The 15,654-nt window shown below is 35.5% G+C and overlaps 1 protein-coding gene across 2 annotated transcripts in view; it reads left to right on the top strand.

The window, feature by feature from the left end:
* The window catches only part of LOC116641624 (ADP-ribose glycohydrolase MACROD2-like), a 161,396-nt gene that overhangs the window by 67,383 nt on the left and 78,359 nt on the right, over positions 1–15,654 (top strand). For both annotated transcript variants that reach the window (XM_032419412.1, XM_032419413.1), the window contains exon 3: positions 13,183–13,290. In XM_032419412.1, coding sequence (XP_032275303.1) covers positions 13,183–13,290 — 108 coding nt within the window. The remainder of the gene's footprint in view (positions 1–13,182; positions 13,291–15,654) is intronic.

Here is a 15,654-nt window from a genome sequence, read left to right on the forward strand (position 1 = left end):
CTGTTATAAATTGGAAAGTGAAGGATGCCTATCCAAAGGGTAGGATAGGCCTAGCCCCTACTCACATGTCATGTGGGTATGTGGGCTCGGTATTTCTAGAACTCCTGATTTTTCAGAAGAAGTAGGAAATCTAGGTTTTAATGTGAAATCTCACATTTAATATGAAATTAATTTTTAATGCTAAAATTTAATTAAAAATTTATAATGCAATTTCAAAAGCAAAAACAATAATGATACTATTTAAGCTGAAGAAAATCTTCAGCAGAAGCTGTCAATTTGTGAGTTCTCTAATGGATCTCAAACAAGGCCTTCTACCATCTGGTTCAAACCTGAAAAGCTCGAGTCTTATCTGCCACTATCCCTCAGTTTGTGGTGCTCTCCATATTTTTATTCTGGATGAATTCTCGCTTGTCCTTAATGCATACTCTATTTTCCGCCCCTATGATTTGGGAATGGCCTTCCATCTTGTCACCTTCATCCCATTCTGTAGCCCTCTGGTACAGAGGCTTACTGATCCTTTAAAACTGAGCTTGGAAGTTTCCTTTTATAAAACTTCACGGAATGTTATTTCTGTCTGAACCTCAAAGCATTTTGAGTCTTTGTTATGGCATTGATAATAATCTTGCTTGTATTGAAGTTATTTGTGTATGTTTTATTGTCATTCTGCTAGAATGTGGAGTTCATCTTTGCTGGGCTTTGTATTTCCTGCATTATTTAGCATGGCTATCATGCCTGGAATGCCTGCCTCCCTAATCAGGTGAAGTTTCACTTAAATTAGAGCACTTTATCTGAAGGTTTTCTGACTTTCCCTGATAGGGTTAGTTTGGAGTCCCAGGGCTGGAAAAAAAAAAAAAAAAAGAATCTGTTGTTGAGATTTTCGTCCATGGAAGCTCTGTGGAAGTTGGAGCTAGGAAGAGAGGCGGGGGGATTGAGTCTCAAGCCAATTAAAGAAGTGAGCTATGAAGGTGGAAGGGCAAAACAGGCAGGAATCTGGAATACGGCATCATGATTATTAGGCCGGCATGATCAGATAGGAGATAGAAGTGTGCAGATCAACAGGCTGTCCAGTTTTAAGATATAATCTCAGAAACACAGCCTGTATCTCTGGGGTTCCTCTAGTTCTTAGGCTGGGTGTCCTTAAAGCCCCTTAATGAACCCCAAATTATTTTTCTGATCATCTTGGTTATAATTTAACTTAAACATTAATTTCTTTAGACATTTGCTTGATCTTTACTTTTTTTTTTGATTTTGTAGTGTGGTCTAACTGATCTTTCTGGCATCCTCAGAATGGAAGAGGTACACTGGCAGCAGATCACTTGTTGAGGGACCACCAATCAACTCATTGGTGCCCTTGGTGGCTTTTCTGTATCATGCCCATGGATGCTAGAATACAGAGGATGTTAGTATGAGGGAACCTAAGAATTTGAAGTATTCCTAGGTACTTCATGTGAGTCTCCTCCAGCATCTTGGTTTTCCAAGCATGGTCAGGGGACCCTGTAGTGGTTCCTTAGCTGTTTATCAAGTGGCCTTTAGGTAGTTTGGCAGTTCTAAGGGAAAGTGATAAGACAATTTTGTTCAACATGTTTTAAAAATTTGAAATGTAAAATATAATGATGGCTTTTGTGAAAATTCTATTATATTATCAATTATAGTCTTAAAAGTTAGAACTGCTTTTAAAATAGGATAATGTTGGTCAGTTAATCTTAATTAAGATTCAGTTAAAAAGTTTTCTTCTCCTGGGGCGCCTGGGTGGCTCAGTTGTTAAGCGTCTGCCTTCGGCTCAGGTCATGATCCCAGGGTCCTGGGGTCGAGCCCCACATCGGGTTCCCTGCTCCGTGGGAAGCCTGCTTCTCCCTCTCCCACTCCCCCTGCTTGTGTTCCCTCTCTCGCTGTGTCTCTTTCTCTGTCAAATAAATAAATAAAATTAAAAAAAAAAAAGTTTTCTTCTCCTAATATATCTTAATGTCATTGGTGAGTTAATAAACATTTGATTCAATTTGTTTTTGTTGTTTTTACTATAGCATTGCATTATATTCCTACCTCATAAAAGGGATCAATATCTTTAAAGTGGTTTATTGATGCCTAAGAAAAGAGGTGAAATAGTAACATAAATGCCAGAATTCAGAATAAAGTAATAAATGTAAATAGTAAACAGAGTCCCAGTGCAAATAGAGGATATGTTGGGATAAATGAATCTGCAAATTTGATAATCTTGCATAAACAAACAAAAAAGAGAAAATACAGATAGAAGATACATGATTAATATCAGCAAATTTGATTTTATTATGTAGTCCCCTAATCCCTGGTGTGTTGTATGTTACGAAACATTGTCAAATAGTAGCAGGAAACCACTGAGGCCTTTGCATTATTTTCAAGGTATGGTAACCACTTTGATAAACCGATTACATTTTTTTTCTGGGATAATACTTTTGTGGGGGGTGAAATTCCTATATTTTGCAATAAAGGGAGAGAAGGGACTTAAACAACAGGCACCTGATTCAGAATTGGACTCTTTGAAATAAAAATATGTAAATAAGAGCTTGCATAGCATGTTGGGTAAGAGCATGAGCTGCCTGAGTTCAAATCCCAGGTTTGTACTTACCAGCTATCTCTACTTGGTCAAATCATCTCCTTTTTTTTTTTTTTTTTTTTTTTTAAAGATTTTTATTTATTTATTTGACAGAGAGAGATACAGCGAGAGCAGGAACACAAGCAGGGGGAGTGGGAAAGGGAGAAGCAGGCTTCCCGCTGAGCAGGGAGCCAGATGTGGGGCTCAATCCCAGACCTGAGCCAAAGGCAGATGCCTAACAACTGAGCCACCCAGGCGCCCCAAACCATCTCCTTTCTATATGCTTCAGCTCCCTTATCTACATAGAGGGAGTATTAGTAATGTATACTACATAGATTTGTTAGGATGCTAGGAACTAATATTTATAAGTGTTAGAACAGTACCCAGTACCTAGTAAATGTTATCTAAGTATTAATTAAATAAACTGGAACTAAATAAAAATGTCCATCAGAGGGAAATGTTTTTATAAAGATGAGATTATGACTCATACAGATATGAGTCATATCTTACCAACAATTTTTTTTTTTTTTTTAAAGATTTTATTTATTTATTTGAGAGAGAGAGTGAGAGAGAGAAAGAGCACAAGAGGGGGGAGCGGGAGAGGGAGAAGCAGACTCAGGTAGCCCGATGCGGGACTCGATCCCGGGACTCCGGATCATGACCTGAGCCGAAGGCAGTCGCTTAACCAACTGAGCCACCCAGGCGCCCCACTTACCAACAATTTTATTTAACTCTGGTTCAAAGGAGGATTTAAAGGATCACATAAATATAGGTAGTAAGGAACTCTGAAATGAATTTACAAATAAATGCAAATTGACCACAGGACAATATCAGCTGCATTCAAGGGAACATAATTTATTTGCATTTCCAGGGACAAGAATCATTTGCATTTTTATCTCTTTTTTACAACTTATAGAATTGTATAATAACTCAAACACCATGAAAGGTAGAGATTACACTGATGGGTAAACTAGATAGGACCCACTATTTTCTTTTCTCTCTCATATTGAGGTCTTTCAGTATTTTCTGACATGTCAAACTTACAAATGATAATAAAACCAGTTCAAAGTTAATAAATATTAGTTGTTACTATTCCTCAGGGTAGGAAGTAGAGGAACAGGTTTTTTTTTTTTTTTCCAAATACCACTTTTGAATGTCACATGATATTAACAAAGACTTTCTCTTTCACCAAACTTTAATTTGATTCCTCTAAGCCCTTTCCTTGACTAGGCCCCATTTTTGCTAGACCTGCACAGCCCGGTGTTAGCAAGAATTTTGTTAAGTCAATTTAAAGAGAATTCCCTACCTTGGATGTCTGATCGTCTTCTATATCTGATCTTTGAAGCCTTTGTCTTCACTCTTGACTAACTGATTGGGGATCTGTTGGTGAGGCTGACTCAGCCAGTGCCCTGGATGACAGTCAGTTTAAGCCCAGTAGGAACAGATTTTGAATCTTAAGATTCTAAGTATACTCTCTGAAGCTGACTTAGAGGCAGGATTCTTTGTGTGAAAGGTACTTATTGAGCTGGAAGTCTTTCTCCCTGGTCTTTGTTTTGAGTAGTGATTTACTCCTCAGCTGCAAAGGTTTTCCCTGGCTCTTTGTAGGCCTCTCTGTTTTCTCTATTTGATCCTGCTCCTCCCTTGGGAATTTTTCAGTCCACTGAAATGCCTTTCTTGAGATCCTGCTTGCTGTATGCTCTGCCATCTCTGTCTACTTCCTTTCTTGCTGGCTTGGCTTTACTAAGGATAGTTTGGAACTTCATTGGCTTCTTTGGAAAACTAAATCTCCCCAAACTGGCTCCTCTAAGATCTCTCCCTTCTGATCTTCCTTCCTCCTCTTATAATCCTTGATCTTCCCTTCCGCTTCCTTGAATTCTTTGGTATGTACCTCTTCAGATCCCTACCTTCAACATCCCTCTGTCCAGTGCAGCTTCTCAACTCCCTATAATCACTTGAACTTCCGGCTCCCTGCTACTCATCTGGGGGCTCTCAAGGGACTCAGGGACTCCCAAAAACAACTACTGAAAGCTGAAAAGGAAGAAAAGGTACTTGGAAGCAGACTGGATGTTTTATACACTCAGGTAAGCTTTGGAGATACCCAGACATCTGCTTGATGTCTCTTCGGTCAGTTTCTCACCTAAAATTTCCATCTACAGACTCTATAAGATTACATATCAGAGCAAATGAAAAATCTTGAATGTCTCCTCTATAAATATTGGTAAAAAGCATTAGCCCTTATATTGAACACGTTACCTTAACTTGTTCCTTTTGCCAGGAACATAATTTGGATAAAAATATCAAGGGGAGCATAGACCAGAGTATATTACTGTTTACCTGACTCATAGTTAAAATTTTAGAATGAAAATGTAAGATATTTGTTTGTATGTATGTGTATATATATGTATATTATGTATATGTGATATTTTCCTACTTTTGGGTGGTATTACCAAATTAATCCATGAAATACCATAAAGGAACTCTATTCAGATTGGTTTAGAGGTGAATGAGAGCTTATAAAAATTAAATATTTCTAAAGCTACCAGAAACATAGAAACTAACTCAAATACTTTGCTTTTCAAGTTCATATGACTTGGTAAATCTTTGGTAAATAAGATTAGTTTAATTGTTGGCTTAATAAAAACAACTATATCTTCTGAGTTATCAGCAATAAGTATAATACGAGCATACATTTTGTTATACTTGGGTTTATTAGTCAAATAAGATTGTGTTATATCTACTAGATGTTTAAGATTATAAAAATTATAAATTCAAACCAACACCAAATGTACAAGTAAAAATGCAGTAAAAATTAATTGCCTGATATCCATGACTTCTTGTATATCACACATAGCAGTAAAAGAAAAATCCATGTATTTAACCTTTTTAGGTTTTTGGTTTTGTGCTGCTTGCCTAACATTCATGTGCTGTAAAAATAGTTAACAGGGAAATAACGTGAGGTGATAGTGAGCTTTGTTTAATGTTATAATATGTCTGCCTAAAAATAGTTTCCAAAAGCTTTTTATAGTACCTTATAACCTTAGGCTTATGCTAAATTAAATTAAGTAAATCTAGATTATTTCTAAGTAAAATACTGAAACACTAATTATTGAACATAACTTTATATTCTTATGGCTTTTTCCTTTTGTATGGTAGTAAATGTATTTGAGTTTGTGAATAAATACATCCTTTTGCCATATTGAAAAGCTTGTACTATAAACATGTCTCCAGAAATTGAGAGATGGTATATTCATAAAATTTGCTAGACTGCTACAGAATACTCGTATGTGACAATTTACAATTGTCTACTTAGTCTTCTCTGTAAAATAAAGAGTACATATAGTTAAAAATGATAATATATGTAAATGAAGCTATTAGAAATAATAAGCGTAAAGAGAAACAATTCTGTATGCAAAGTCTGCAAGGAATGGAGGATTTTTTTAAATTTATTTTATTTTTTTATTATGTTCAATTAGCCAGCATATAGTACATCATTAATTTTTGATGTAGTGTTCAACAATTCATTAGTTGCGTCTAACACCCAGTGCTCATCACCACAGGTGCCCTCCTTAATACCCATCACCCAGTTACCCCATCTCCCCACTCCCCTCCCTTCTGTAACCCTCAGTTTGGTTCCCAGAGTCCAGAGTCTCATGGTTTGTCTCCCTCTCTGATTTCTTCAGAATGGAGAATTTTTGTTGTTGTTAAGGCAATGAATCATTTTGTCCTAAATCAAGATCACTGGTTATTTCAGAATGAGGAAGAGGAAAAAATATAAACAAATGAATGGATATAGAGAGTAATAAAAGGTTTGCAGAAGAGGAATTTTATCTGTGATCAAGTTGGCTAAGATTGAATGGATCTATTTATTAAGTTTTTGTTTTTTCTGTTTTTTTTTTTTTTTTTTTTTTTTTAAACGAGCCCAGTGATGTAGTGATGCAAAACTAGAGTTGGGTTTTCTCTCTGAAAACAATGAAGTTTTCTTGGATTATTGGTCTGTTCTTAATAAGAGATTGTAGAGCATTTTCTTTACCTTTTAAGTAATCTGCCTTAGGAAACAAAGATTCTGTGTCTTATCAAAATAATTTCCTGTGCTTTATGTTGTCTTTATTATATTTGTGAGAATCTAAGTATTGTTTCATAATGGTCTATGATCCTATTTAATCAAGGGTTCAAACCTTTTGACATTTTTTTTTTTTTTTTTTAAAGATTTTATTTATTTATTTGAGAGAGAGAGAATGAGAGACAGAGAGCATGAGAGGGAGGAGGGTCAGAGGGAGAAGCAGACTCCCTGCCGAGCAGGGAGCCTGATGCGGGACTCGATCCCGGGACTCCAGGATCATGACCTGAGCCGAAGGCAGTCGCTTAACCAACTGAGCCACCCAGGCGTCCCACCTTTTGACATTTTTGACAACTTCCCAAAATGAAGTCCAAAATGCAATCTTAACTTTAAACTGAAATTGGTATTTCCCAGACAGCCCCTGGAAAACCTGAAAGGATTTGTTCTTTCACCTTGTAAAAAAGAAATGTTAAATAATTTGGTTTATTTGATATTTTAAATTGCATGGGAGGCATTGCCAAGTAAGAAGTGATGCTTAACCTTCCCTAGGTTATATTTGTATGGGGAAATATAAATATTTAAGAAATTAATGAAGTTTATAGAAATTTGCCAGTACCCTTTTTGTCTATGATATGTCCTGGTATAGTATTATCAGGTAGAATTCCAGTTATTTAAACATTGTATGTCATAGAAATAACAAAATTCCCTTGTCAGTTGCGTTATTTTTATAATGAATTTTTCAGATCTTTAGTCATGTAAATAAGCCTTTTATCATTCAGAGATAACTTTTGTTTTACTCTGACTCTTCCTTGAAAGCTCTTGCAGTCAGTTACAGGCCAAAGTGCTTCCTTTTAGAACGTGCCCTCTTTTTATTCGCAAACAATGAATCATGGAACACTACATCAAAAACTAATGATGTAATGTATGGTCATTAACATAACAATAAAAAGGAAAAAAAAGTGCTTCCTTTCCACAAAACCTAACTATCTCAGAGACCATGGAAAGGACTATGACAGGTCCTCTGGGCTATAGGCTTCTGAAGGCACTATTGTTTAAATAACTTTGAGACCATACTACTGGATTGAAAAAGGATTTCCAGCACTAATGAAGAAGCTGACTGGTTCAAAAAACTGCTAACTCAGGATCAAGCAGAGCAAGAATTACTTAATGAAAAGAAAAAAAGGAATATATTTATAAGAAGTATTCAGTAGAACAGAATAGAGAATTTAGAAATAGATCTCAGTATATAAGATTACTTAATGTAGTTGGTTTAATGGAATAAGAAAAGTATGTGGGTTTTTGTTTTTTTCTTTATTACTGTTTTAATAAATAATGCTGTGGGGGGAAAGAATCAGTTACATGGGACTGAATGTACTAATGAAGAATGATTATGATTTTTGTGGTTATTGTTTTGGAACATTGCTCTTCTTTAACGTTTTATTTAAGGAACCCCTTTTTCTCTCTCTCTCTTTTTTTAAAGATTTTATTTATTTATTTGACAGAGAGAGACACAGCGAGAGAGGGAACACAAGCAGGGGGAGTGGGAGAGGGAGAAGCAGGCTTCCCGTGGAGCAGGGAGTCCGATGTGGGGCTCGATCCCAGACCCTGGGATCATGCCCTGAGCCGAAGGCAGACGCTTAATGACTGAGCCACCCAGGCGCCCCCCTTTTTCTCTGTTTTCTGTAACTCATGATAATTTAGTAGATTATACTTTTGTAAAAAAAATGAAATGTTCACGTTTATGTTTTCTCCCTACCTGATTTCTCCAGAGTTCAGAAACTCTATTGAGTATTCTTATTTTCATGACAATAAAATTATTTGTGTAAGTTCAATAAGAATCTGTCTTCCTTGTAATAGGACGTAATTGGAAAAATTGATTATATAGGCTTTGATTAGAATGTCATATTTGAGAATGATGCATAGAATAAGACAATCAGATAGTTTTAGGGAACTAAGTTTGACTTTTTAGAGCCAATGCTTACAACCTCCTTTTGGAAAAACCAGCCTTCTACAGGGTTCCCAACATTACAAATGAATAAAGAAGGTCACTTCCTGGCAAGCCCAGGAACTCTAGGCTATTTTGGCAACCTTGAGAAGAGAGGAATTCACTCAAATCTATAGGAATTACAGGCTAAATCTGGTGGTGAGTTCTAGGTTTGGTTTGTTAGGCTCAAGAGGCTTTTAAAAGTCTAATCTGAGATTCTCTACAAAAAGTTCCAGCAAACCAAACTTGAAAGTCCCAAGTGGTCAATTAGCATTCTTGCTGTACTTATATAAATAATTAGGCCAAATCTAATGAGACCAGACTTATTTTGTAAACAAGATTAAAAAGGGGGGTGACTGTAGAGAGACAAATTTTATACTTCATTGGAAAACTGTTGTGCATCCTTGTTTGTGGGTTATTAAATTCTAGTCCTGTTCATTGTCTTGCACATTTTCCTCTGGTTTCCTCCTCCAATGTCTGGCTACAACTCTCCAAAATGTTTCCAGTTTTTCTCTCTACCACCTGATTTGACATCATTGAGAACTAAAATTGCCCTTCTCCTGAAGCCCTGCAAGCTGAAGCTGTATGATTTGGTACAAACTTCAAAGAAATCACCTCAGTGGATCACGTATGGTCACCCTTCATGTCTGCTGCTATGTGGGCCATTCAGAAAGCTCAGTGGAACAGCTGATGCCATCACCAAGGACATTCAAACTGCAAAAGATGCTTTGAGCTCATCTTCTAGAAATCTTCTCAACTGTCTCCCCTATAGACTCAAAAACTAGTTTTCTCATCTGCTTCAACCACTAATCTTTGTTTTCCTTTTTCTTTTTCTTTTTATAGAAATTCCCCTCATTAAATGTCTGACTGCTCATACTACCTAGCAAATATCCTTCACTACCAAGTCTCAACTAATGTTTCAGCTGGTCCTTAATGAACAAAAGGCAATCTAGTGAGAAACGGACTTACATTGTCCAAAGAAAGAAGAACATGTCTTCTTTCCTTGAATAAGAGGAAGGACTGACAAAGTCTTTCTCCCTAACCAAATTTTAGTCAGGTTCCACTAAGCTTTATTCCTGATTAGGACAGATCTTTGCTAGATCTACATAGTCCAGTTTTAGTAAGATTTCTACTAAATCAGTTTAGAGAGAATTCCCACCCTCCGTATTGATCAAATTCCACATCCCCTCCTATACCCAGGTGATGTCTGATCACCCTAGCCTGCCTTTAGCAAGAATCCTAAGTCTGTTCAATCAGTCTCCCCCTGCCTCCAATTTTTCTTCTTAGTAATTTTCCTTCCATTGATTCCCATTCTGCTCCTTGGTTATAAATCCCTACTTGTCTTTGCTATATTGGGTATTGAGCCTGATTCTATACTGAGATCTCTTTTCCCCAATTGCAGTAGTTCCAGAATAAAATCTGTTTTTACCACTTTAACTACTATCTAGCTCTTTTGTTGTTGTTGTTGTTTGTTTGTTTTAAAATATAAATAGTATGCAGTCTAGAAGAACAATTACTATCATATGTACAACTGACAAATATTTCAACTTGCAATTGAATAAAGCCAATTATGTGCAAAATGTGAATTAGTGCTTTGTGTATGTACTTTTAGGATGTCCATGAGAGAGCAATGCTTGACAATTTTCTATCTTATTTATTACTGAAAACCCAGGATATAGGAAAAGATACATTGGGAGTACTGATCAAACACCCTTGTATGAAAAGGAAGGCAGTGCATTGCCATTCAAATAAAAGAAATAGCCTCTGGTGGTAATTTACATTGTTGTATTTACAGAGAGTAGGTAGTGGTCAAAGTATGCTGTTTGGTTTCGGTTTATTGCTGAAGGAAATACTGATAATTATTAATACTCTCAAATTATAGGTTTTAAGTACATTTATGCCTTTTTTTTAAAGATTTTATTTATTCATTTGTGCCTTTTTGATATACCATTGAGAAATTGGGCAGCAAGTGTAAGTCTGGCTATGAGGAAAAAGGAGGCTCACATGAATTTTTAAAATGAGAGAGAGATAAAAATATTTCTTCAATGGTGCTGATTCTAATAAGACCATTTTGAGTAACTTATTTGAATGATGTGTCACAGCAGTATATTTATTCAATATGTTGAATTTGCTTGAACTTTTAATTCAGGCTCAAAATACCCCATTTTTAAAATTTGCAGATGAGAGATTAGAATTTGTTTGTGTTATAAATGGCTTAAACTTTGAGTCTTTCCAATACCATTCTTTGATAATTTCTTTATATTTGGAGAAAGAAATGCATGATTTATTGTCACATATGTTAAAAAGTCACATTACTACAAATACAATATTACATACGTAATGCTTCATGAGGAAATGAAGAAGTACTTTTTAGAACTAAATGCAACTTAAGGAAGAATGTGAAATCTATCTAACTTTATATCCCAAGTTGGAAAGTCAAACTTTATGTATTCATTTGTGATAAGCTTATCAATTTAATGCCTGATGGAGTTCTGAAACTCCTCACTGAGAAGTCTTTATAATTTCTAGATTTAAAAATAGTCCAGATATTCAGATTTTTTTGACAAAACCAACAAATATTTATTGTCGTTTAACAATCTTTAGTTGGGAATCAGGACTTTCTAATTTGGTAAAAGTAGTAAGAATAGACAGTGGATATGGAACTCAAGGTCTTCTGGCTCAAAATCTTTGTCATTGGGCCAGGCATTGACAGCTTGGTTAGAGCATAAATAAAATTTGGTCTCTTTCCCTGATGGGAATAATAATAATGATAATGATAATAGTAATAGTACACGTAATGATACATTTTTCAAAATAATATCATTTGAAAATATTTCTTAACTACTGTGGTATTCTGAATATAGATACTGAAATAGTTTGCCACCTTTGTAAAATCTTTGTTAAAAAAAATGGTAGTGTTTGTTGAGAGCTTACTATGGAGCAGACATTCTAAGGGCAATGAACTCATGTTAACGTGAAGGAGCCAGTAGCTTACAGACTGAGGCATGCAAAAAATAAATAACTTTTCAAATGTCGCCCAGTTGTTAACTGGCAGACCAAGATTTGAACAGAGTCAGTCTGGTAGCAAAGTCTGTGCTCTTTGCCGTTACCTGACAAAGGCAGACAGTCCGAGTACTGTAGGAGCCCTTGAGGTGGTTTTTTATTTTGAGGTCTCTGAACATCTTTCTCTACTCTTTTAGCACACAATTTTCCCACATTATTCTCCTCTTCCTTATTATTATTACTGCTACTACTGCCAACACCAATGAGCATTTTGATTAGAATCCTTTAAGGAGACAGGTGATTACAAAGAAGGGAATGCTTTGGAGGCAGAAAGAGGAAAGATCACTTTCATGACCACAAATCATATCCATGGTCTTGGCCAATTTTTTTCTGTAGCTGTTGGGGCCCAAAGACAATTTCGGTGACTTGTGACCTATCACCTCCCATCTCCCATCTCCCAGATACTTCAAAATTACATGCTCATTTAAGAGTGTCATAGTGAATTAATAGCATTATCTTCCCCCTTGAAAGATTTGCACAGATCATAAATACTTTAAAAAGTTTAAGTTTATAAATCAGCTTTCCTAGAGGTATATTAAAAAGCTTTTTATGTATAGTAATATATTTTAAAACATTGATTTGTACAGCTTTGTTTAATGTCTTAACATTACTACTTGTTAAAAATGAATGAAACTCAAATTATAGTATTGCCATGGAACATTGGAAAATGAGTTGTAAAATGTAATGTTTTGGCTTGTTTTCGATATATAAGCTTGCTGGCTGTTGTGTGCAGGGCAGAGCTTTTTCTCTTTTAAATCTAGCAGTGCTCTCTAGAGTGAAAGGTTAATACCATTTGATAAGAAAAGCAGTTTCATCCATTAAAATACTTTTTTTAAAAAAGATTTTTATTTATTTGACAGAGAAAGAGAGAGAGAGCACAGCAGGGGAAGCGGCAGGCAGAGAGAGAGGGAGAAGCAGACTCCCCACTGAGCGGGGAGCCTGATGTGGTGCTTGATTCCAGGACCCTGGGGTCATGACCTGAGCCGAAGGCAGGCACTTAATGGACTGAGCCACCCAGGTGCCCCACCCATTCAAATATTCTTGATCCATCCTATTTTGAGGGACATTTGTTACTTAGAAGTAGCAAAGAGCTGAACCTACATGTTTTTGCTCTGAGTGAATATGATTTTCAAGGTAACTAGAACAAAATAGAAATAAGCTTGTGCACCGTGAAAATTTATTTTGTCTTGGTGGTTGTACATCCTTTTCATACCTTCTTATGAAACTAGTGGTACATAATTTTACTTTAAATTTCATATTTTCATAATAATAATAATAAACATTGAATTTTTTGTTGACCAATATAATGTGTCTAAATTTATATGTGATACTGCATTTGTATTGAGGAATACATAATAAATAGAGAATAAACCACAGCCCTCGTACTTACATTTATTTCTACTTGTCTAGTATATCAGATTGTGACCCATATTGGCTCTTGTATCAAAATTGTCTTTATTAAAGAAATTAAAACTATTACTATTGATATATATTCCTTTCTTATTACAGAAGAAAATACTCAGGAAACATCACAGGTGAAGAAAAGTTTGAGTGAAAAAGTTTCTCTCTATAGAGGTGACATCACATTGCTAGAGGTAGATGCTATAGTCAATGCGGGTGAGTACTTGATTTTTTTTTGTGATGTATTTGTTATATGAGTATTATTTTAAAATATTTTTCATAAACAGGAATATAAGTATTTTAGAAAAAGATGTCCTTCCTAGTATAGAAATACCTTATGTACTTCCCTTCTGGATTAAAAACACTGAGGATTTATTTATTTATTATTTATTTATTTATTTATTTAAAAACACTGAGGATTTATTTTATGTGTGTGTTACAGTTAATTTGCTAACGCATGGTATCCATGCTAAATTGAGATTAGGGTACTGGACCACTCAAAAAGTGATAAATTAATGCAGAACTTTCTTCAGAAAGAACTTTAGAAGCTCTATTACTGTTGGTTTCATGCTTGAGTTAATAATTGGCCAACATAAAAACAAATTCATCAAGGTTTTTCTTTCTTTTGAAGAGGTGATAAAGAGATGATTTGAACACCAGAAAAAAGTAAAATAGAAGGTAATTATTTCTGCGATTTCCAAATCATAGTTGTTTGGTTACTACTTTTCATTTTTGATATGAAATGCTTTAATTATTTTAATAACCAATTAAGCAATTTTTATGTTTGAACATTGGGGAAATTAGCAGTGTTATTTATGGTAGTATCTCCTATATATTTTATTATGTGGCTGTATATCAAGAAATACATAGTAGTTGTGATTCTATATAAATAAATGTCAATAATAAGAGGATATTTAATGATTTTAATTTGTGTTTTATAAAGGTAAGCTTTTTTTCAGGTTGAAAATGCCAAATAATAACATGGACTTTTTATTCAAAAAGATTATTACAGTAAAGAGAAGAGTATTGTCCTAATAGGCGGAGGAAGAATATTGCAATAGAGAGAATATTGCAATAGGAAAAACCACTTCTACCATGAGATCTAAAAGCATCTCAAAGGCCAAGCAGAAAGGGTCTTTTCTTTCATAGGAAGGAGTAAACAGGGTAAAAAGAATTGGGTGTGGGGTACTGGGATGAGTTGGTGGCAAGATTGGAGAGTTGATCAGGGAATATTCTTGCCTGAGGCCATCTGATTCTTGGAGGGGCTCATTCTAGAGGAGTTGTTCACCTTCCATTGCTCAGGGGTGGGTCAAAGTCTAGGGACTTGGAAGAGGGAAAAAAGCCTGAGTAAAGTTTGGTCAACTCCAGTTAATAGCCATTGACCAGCCAGAATGGTCAATGGAGACAAACATTTCAGCTAATCATTTATGAGTGAAAGAATGGGAATTTGGAGGATCTGTGTCTTGGTCTTGTCATAGGTTATAAGAGGTCATCCATGAATTTTATCTAAGTCATATGGGGAAGAGTAGTTCTTTGCTGTAAGATGTTTCCTGGAACACAAAAGTGTGAGGGGTAATTTTTTGGCAGTCCCTGTTTTCCAGAAGTACAGGATTCATGTAAAGTTCATCATTGTCTCAAGATTCCCTTTGGTGATGAAAAAATTCACACAGGACAGTAGAAACATGCCTTTGTGGGTGAACAGAAGGGTCTCCTGGAGAACTGGAACATTAATATAGCATAGTTTTGGTGATCCTGCAGGAAATCTGGAAGCCTAGTCAGCTTGTTAATTTCTGTAGAATTGGCTATCGATTGCTTTGTACTGTATTTGCTTTGCCATACTCAGAGCTGTTTTTCTGTTTCTCTTCTTCTGATGCCTCTGTAATTCCTTTCTCCTCTGTTGCCTCTTTAAAATGCAAAACTCTTCATGAGAGGGGATCTGTCTTGGTCATTTAATCTCCACCCAATCTAAATCACTTCTTTTGGACAGAATTCCATCCTCATATCACCTCATAAGCTATAAGTCTCTCTCCCTTATAGCTAGTCTCTGTGGACTGTTCATTTGTGGCCCTGGGTATCAAGATGCTTTTCTCTGATCTGTGGGACCTCTGGAGAAGACATGCCCTTAGAACGAATCTCATGAACTCTTCTCCAGTACAGTGGTTTAATAAGATCACTGTAGTTATTAAGTCATTAATGGTTTGTTATGCCCTATATTCTATAAACATGTGAGCTTTAATTAAAAAAAATTAAAAGCTTTTATGTATATATAACACCAGCCTTCCTGTATATTCTTGTAATTTCTAGCCGTTGATCCTAGTTCTGCTCCATGGAATATAATTAATGACATGTATTTCCTTCTTAAATATCTGAAGATCACTCTCTTGAGTTTCTCTTTCTTGTTATTAATGTAACATTGAATTTGCCAGGTTAGCACACTTAATAATAGCAGTAATTATGGTTTTTCTTGGGTTTTGCTAACTGTATACCTGTGTATCTCCCCCTTAAGGCTACAGACTGTTGTCTTTTCCATCTTTTGTGTCACCTTCCAAAGCAATGTCATGCCATTATGTTCTTAATAAA

Source organism: Phoca vitulina, unplaced genomic scaffold (genome assembly GCF_004348235.1).
Source record: "Phoca vitulina isolate PV1807 unplaced genomic scaffold, GSC_HSeal_1.0 scaffold22, whole genome shotgun sequence".
Taxonomy (NCBI): Eukaryota; Metazoa; Chordata; class Mammalia; order Carnivora; family Phocidae; genus Phoca; species Phoca vitulina.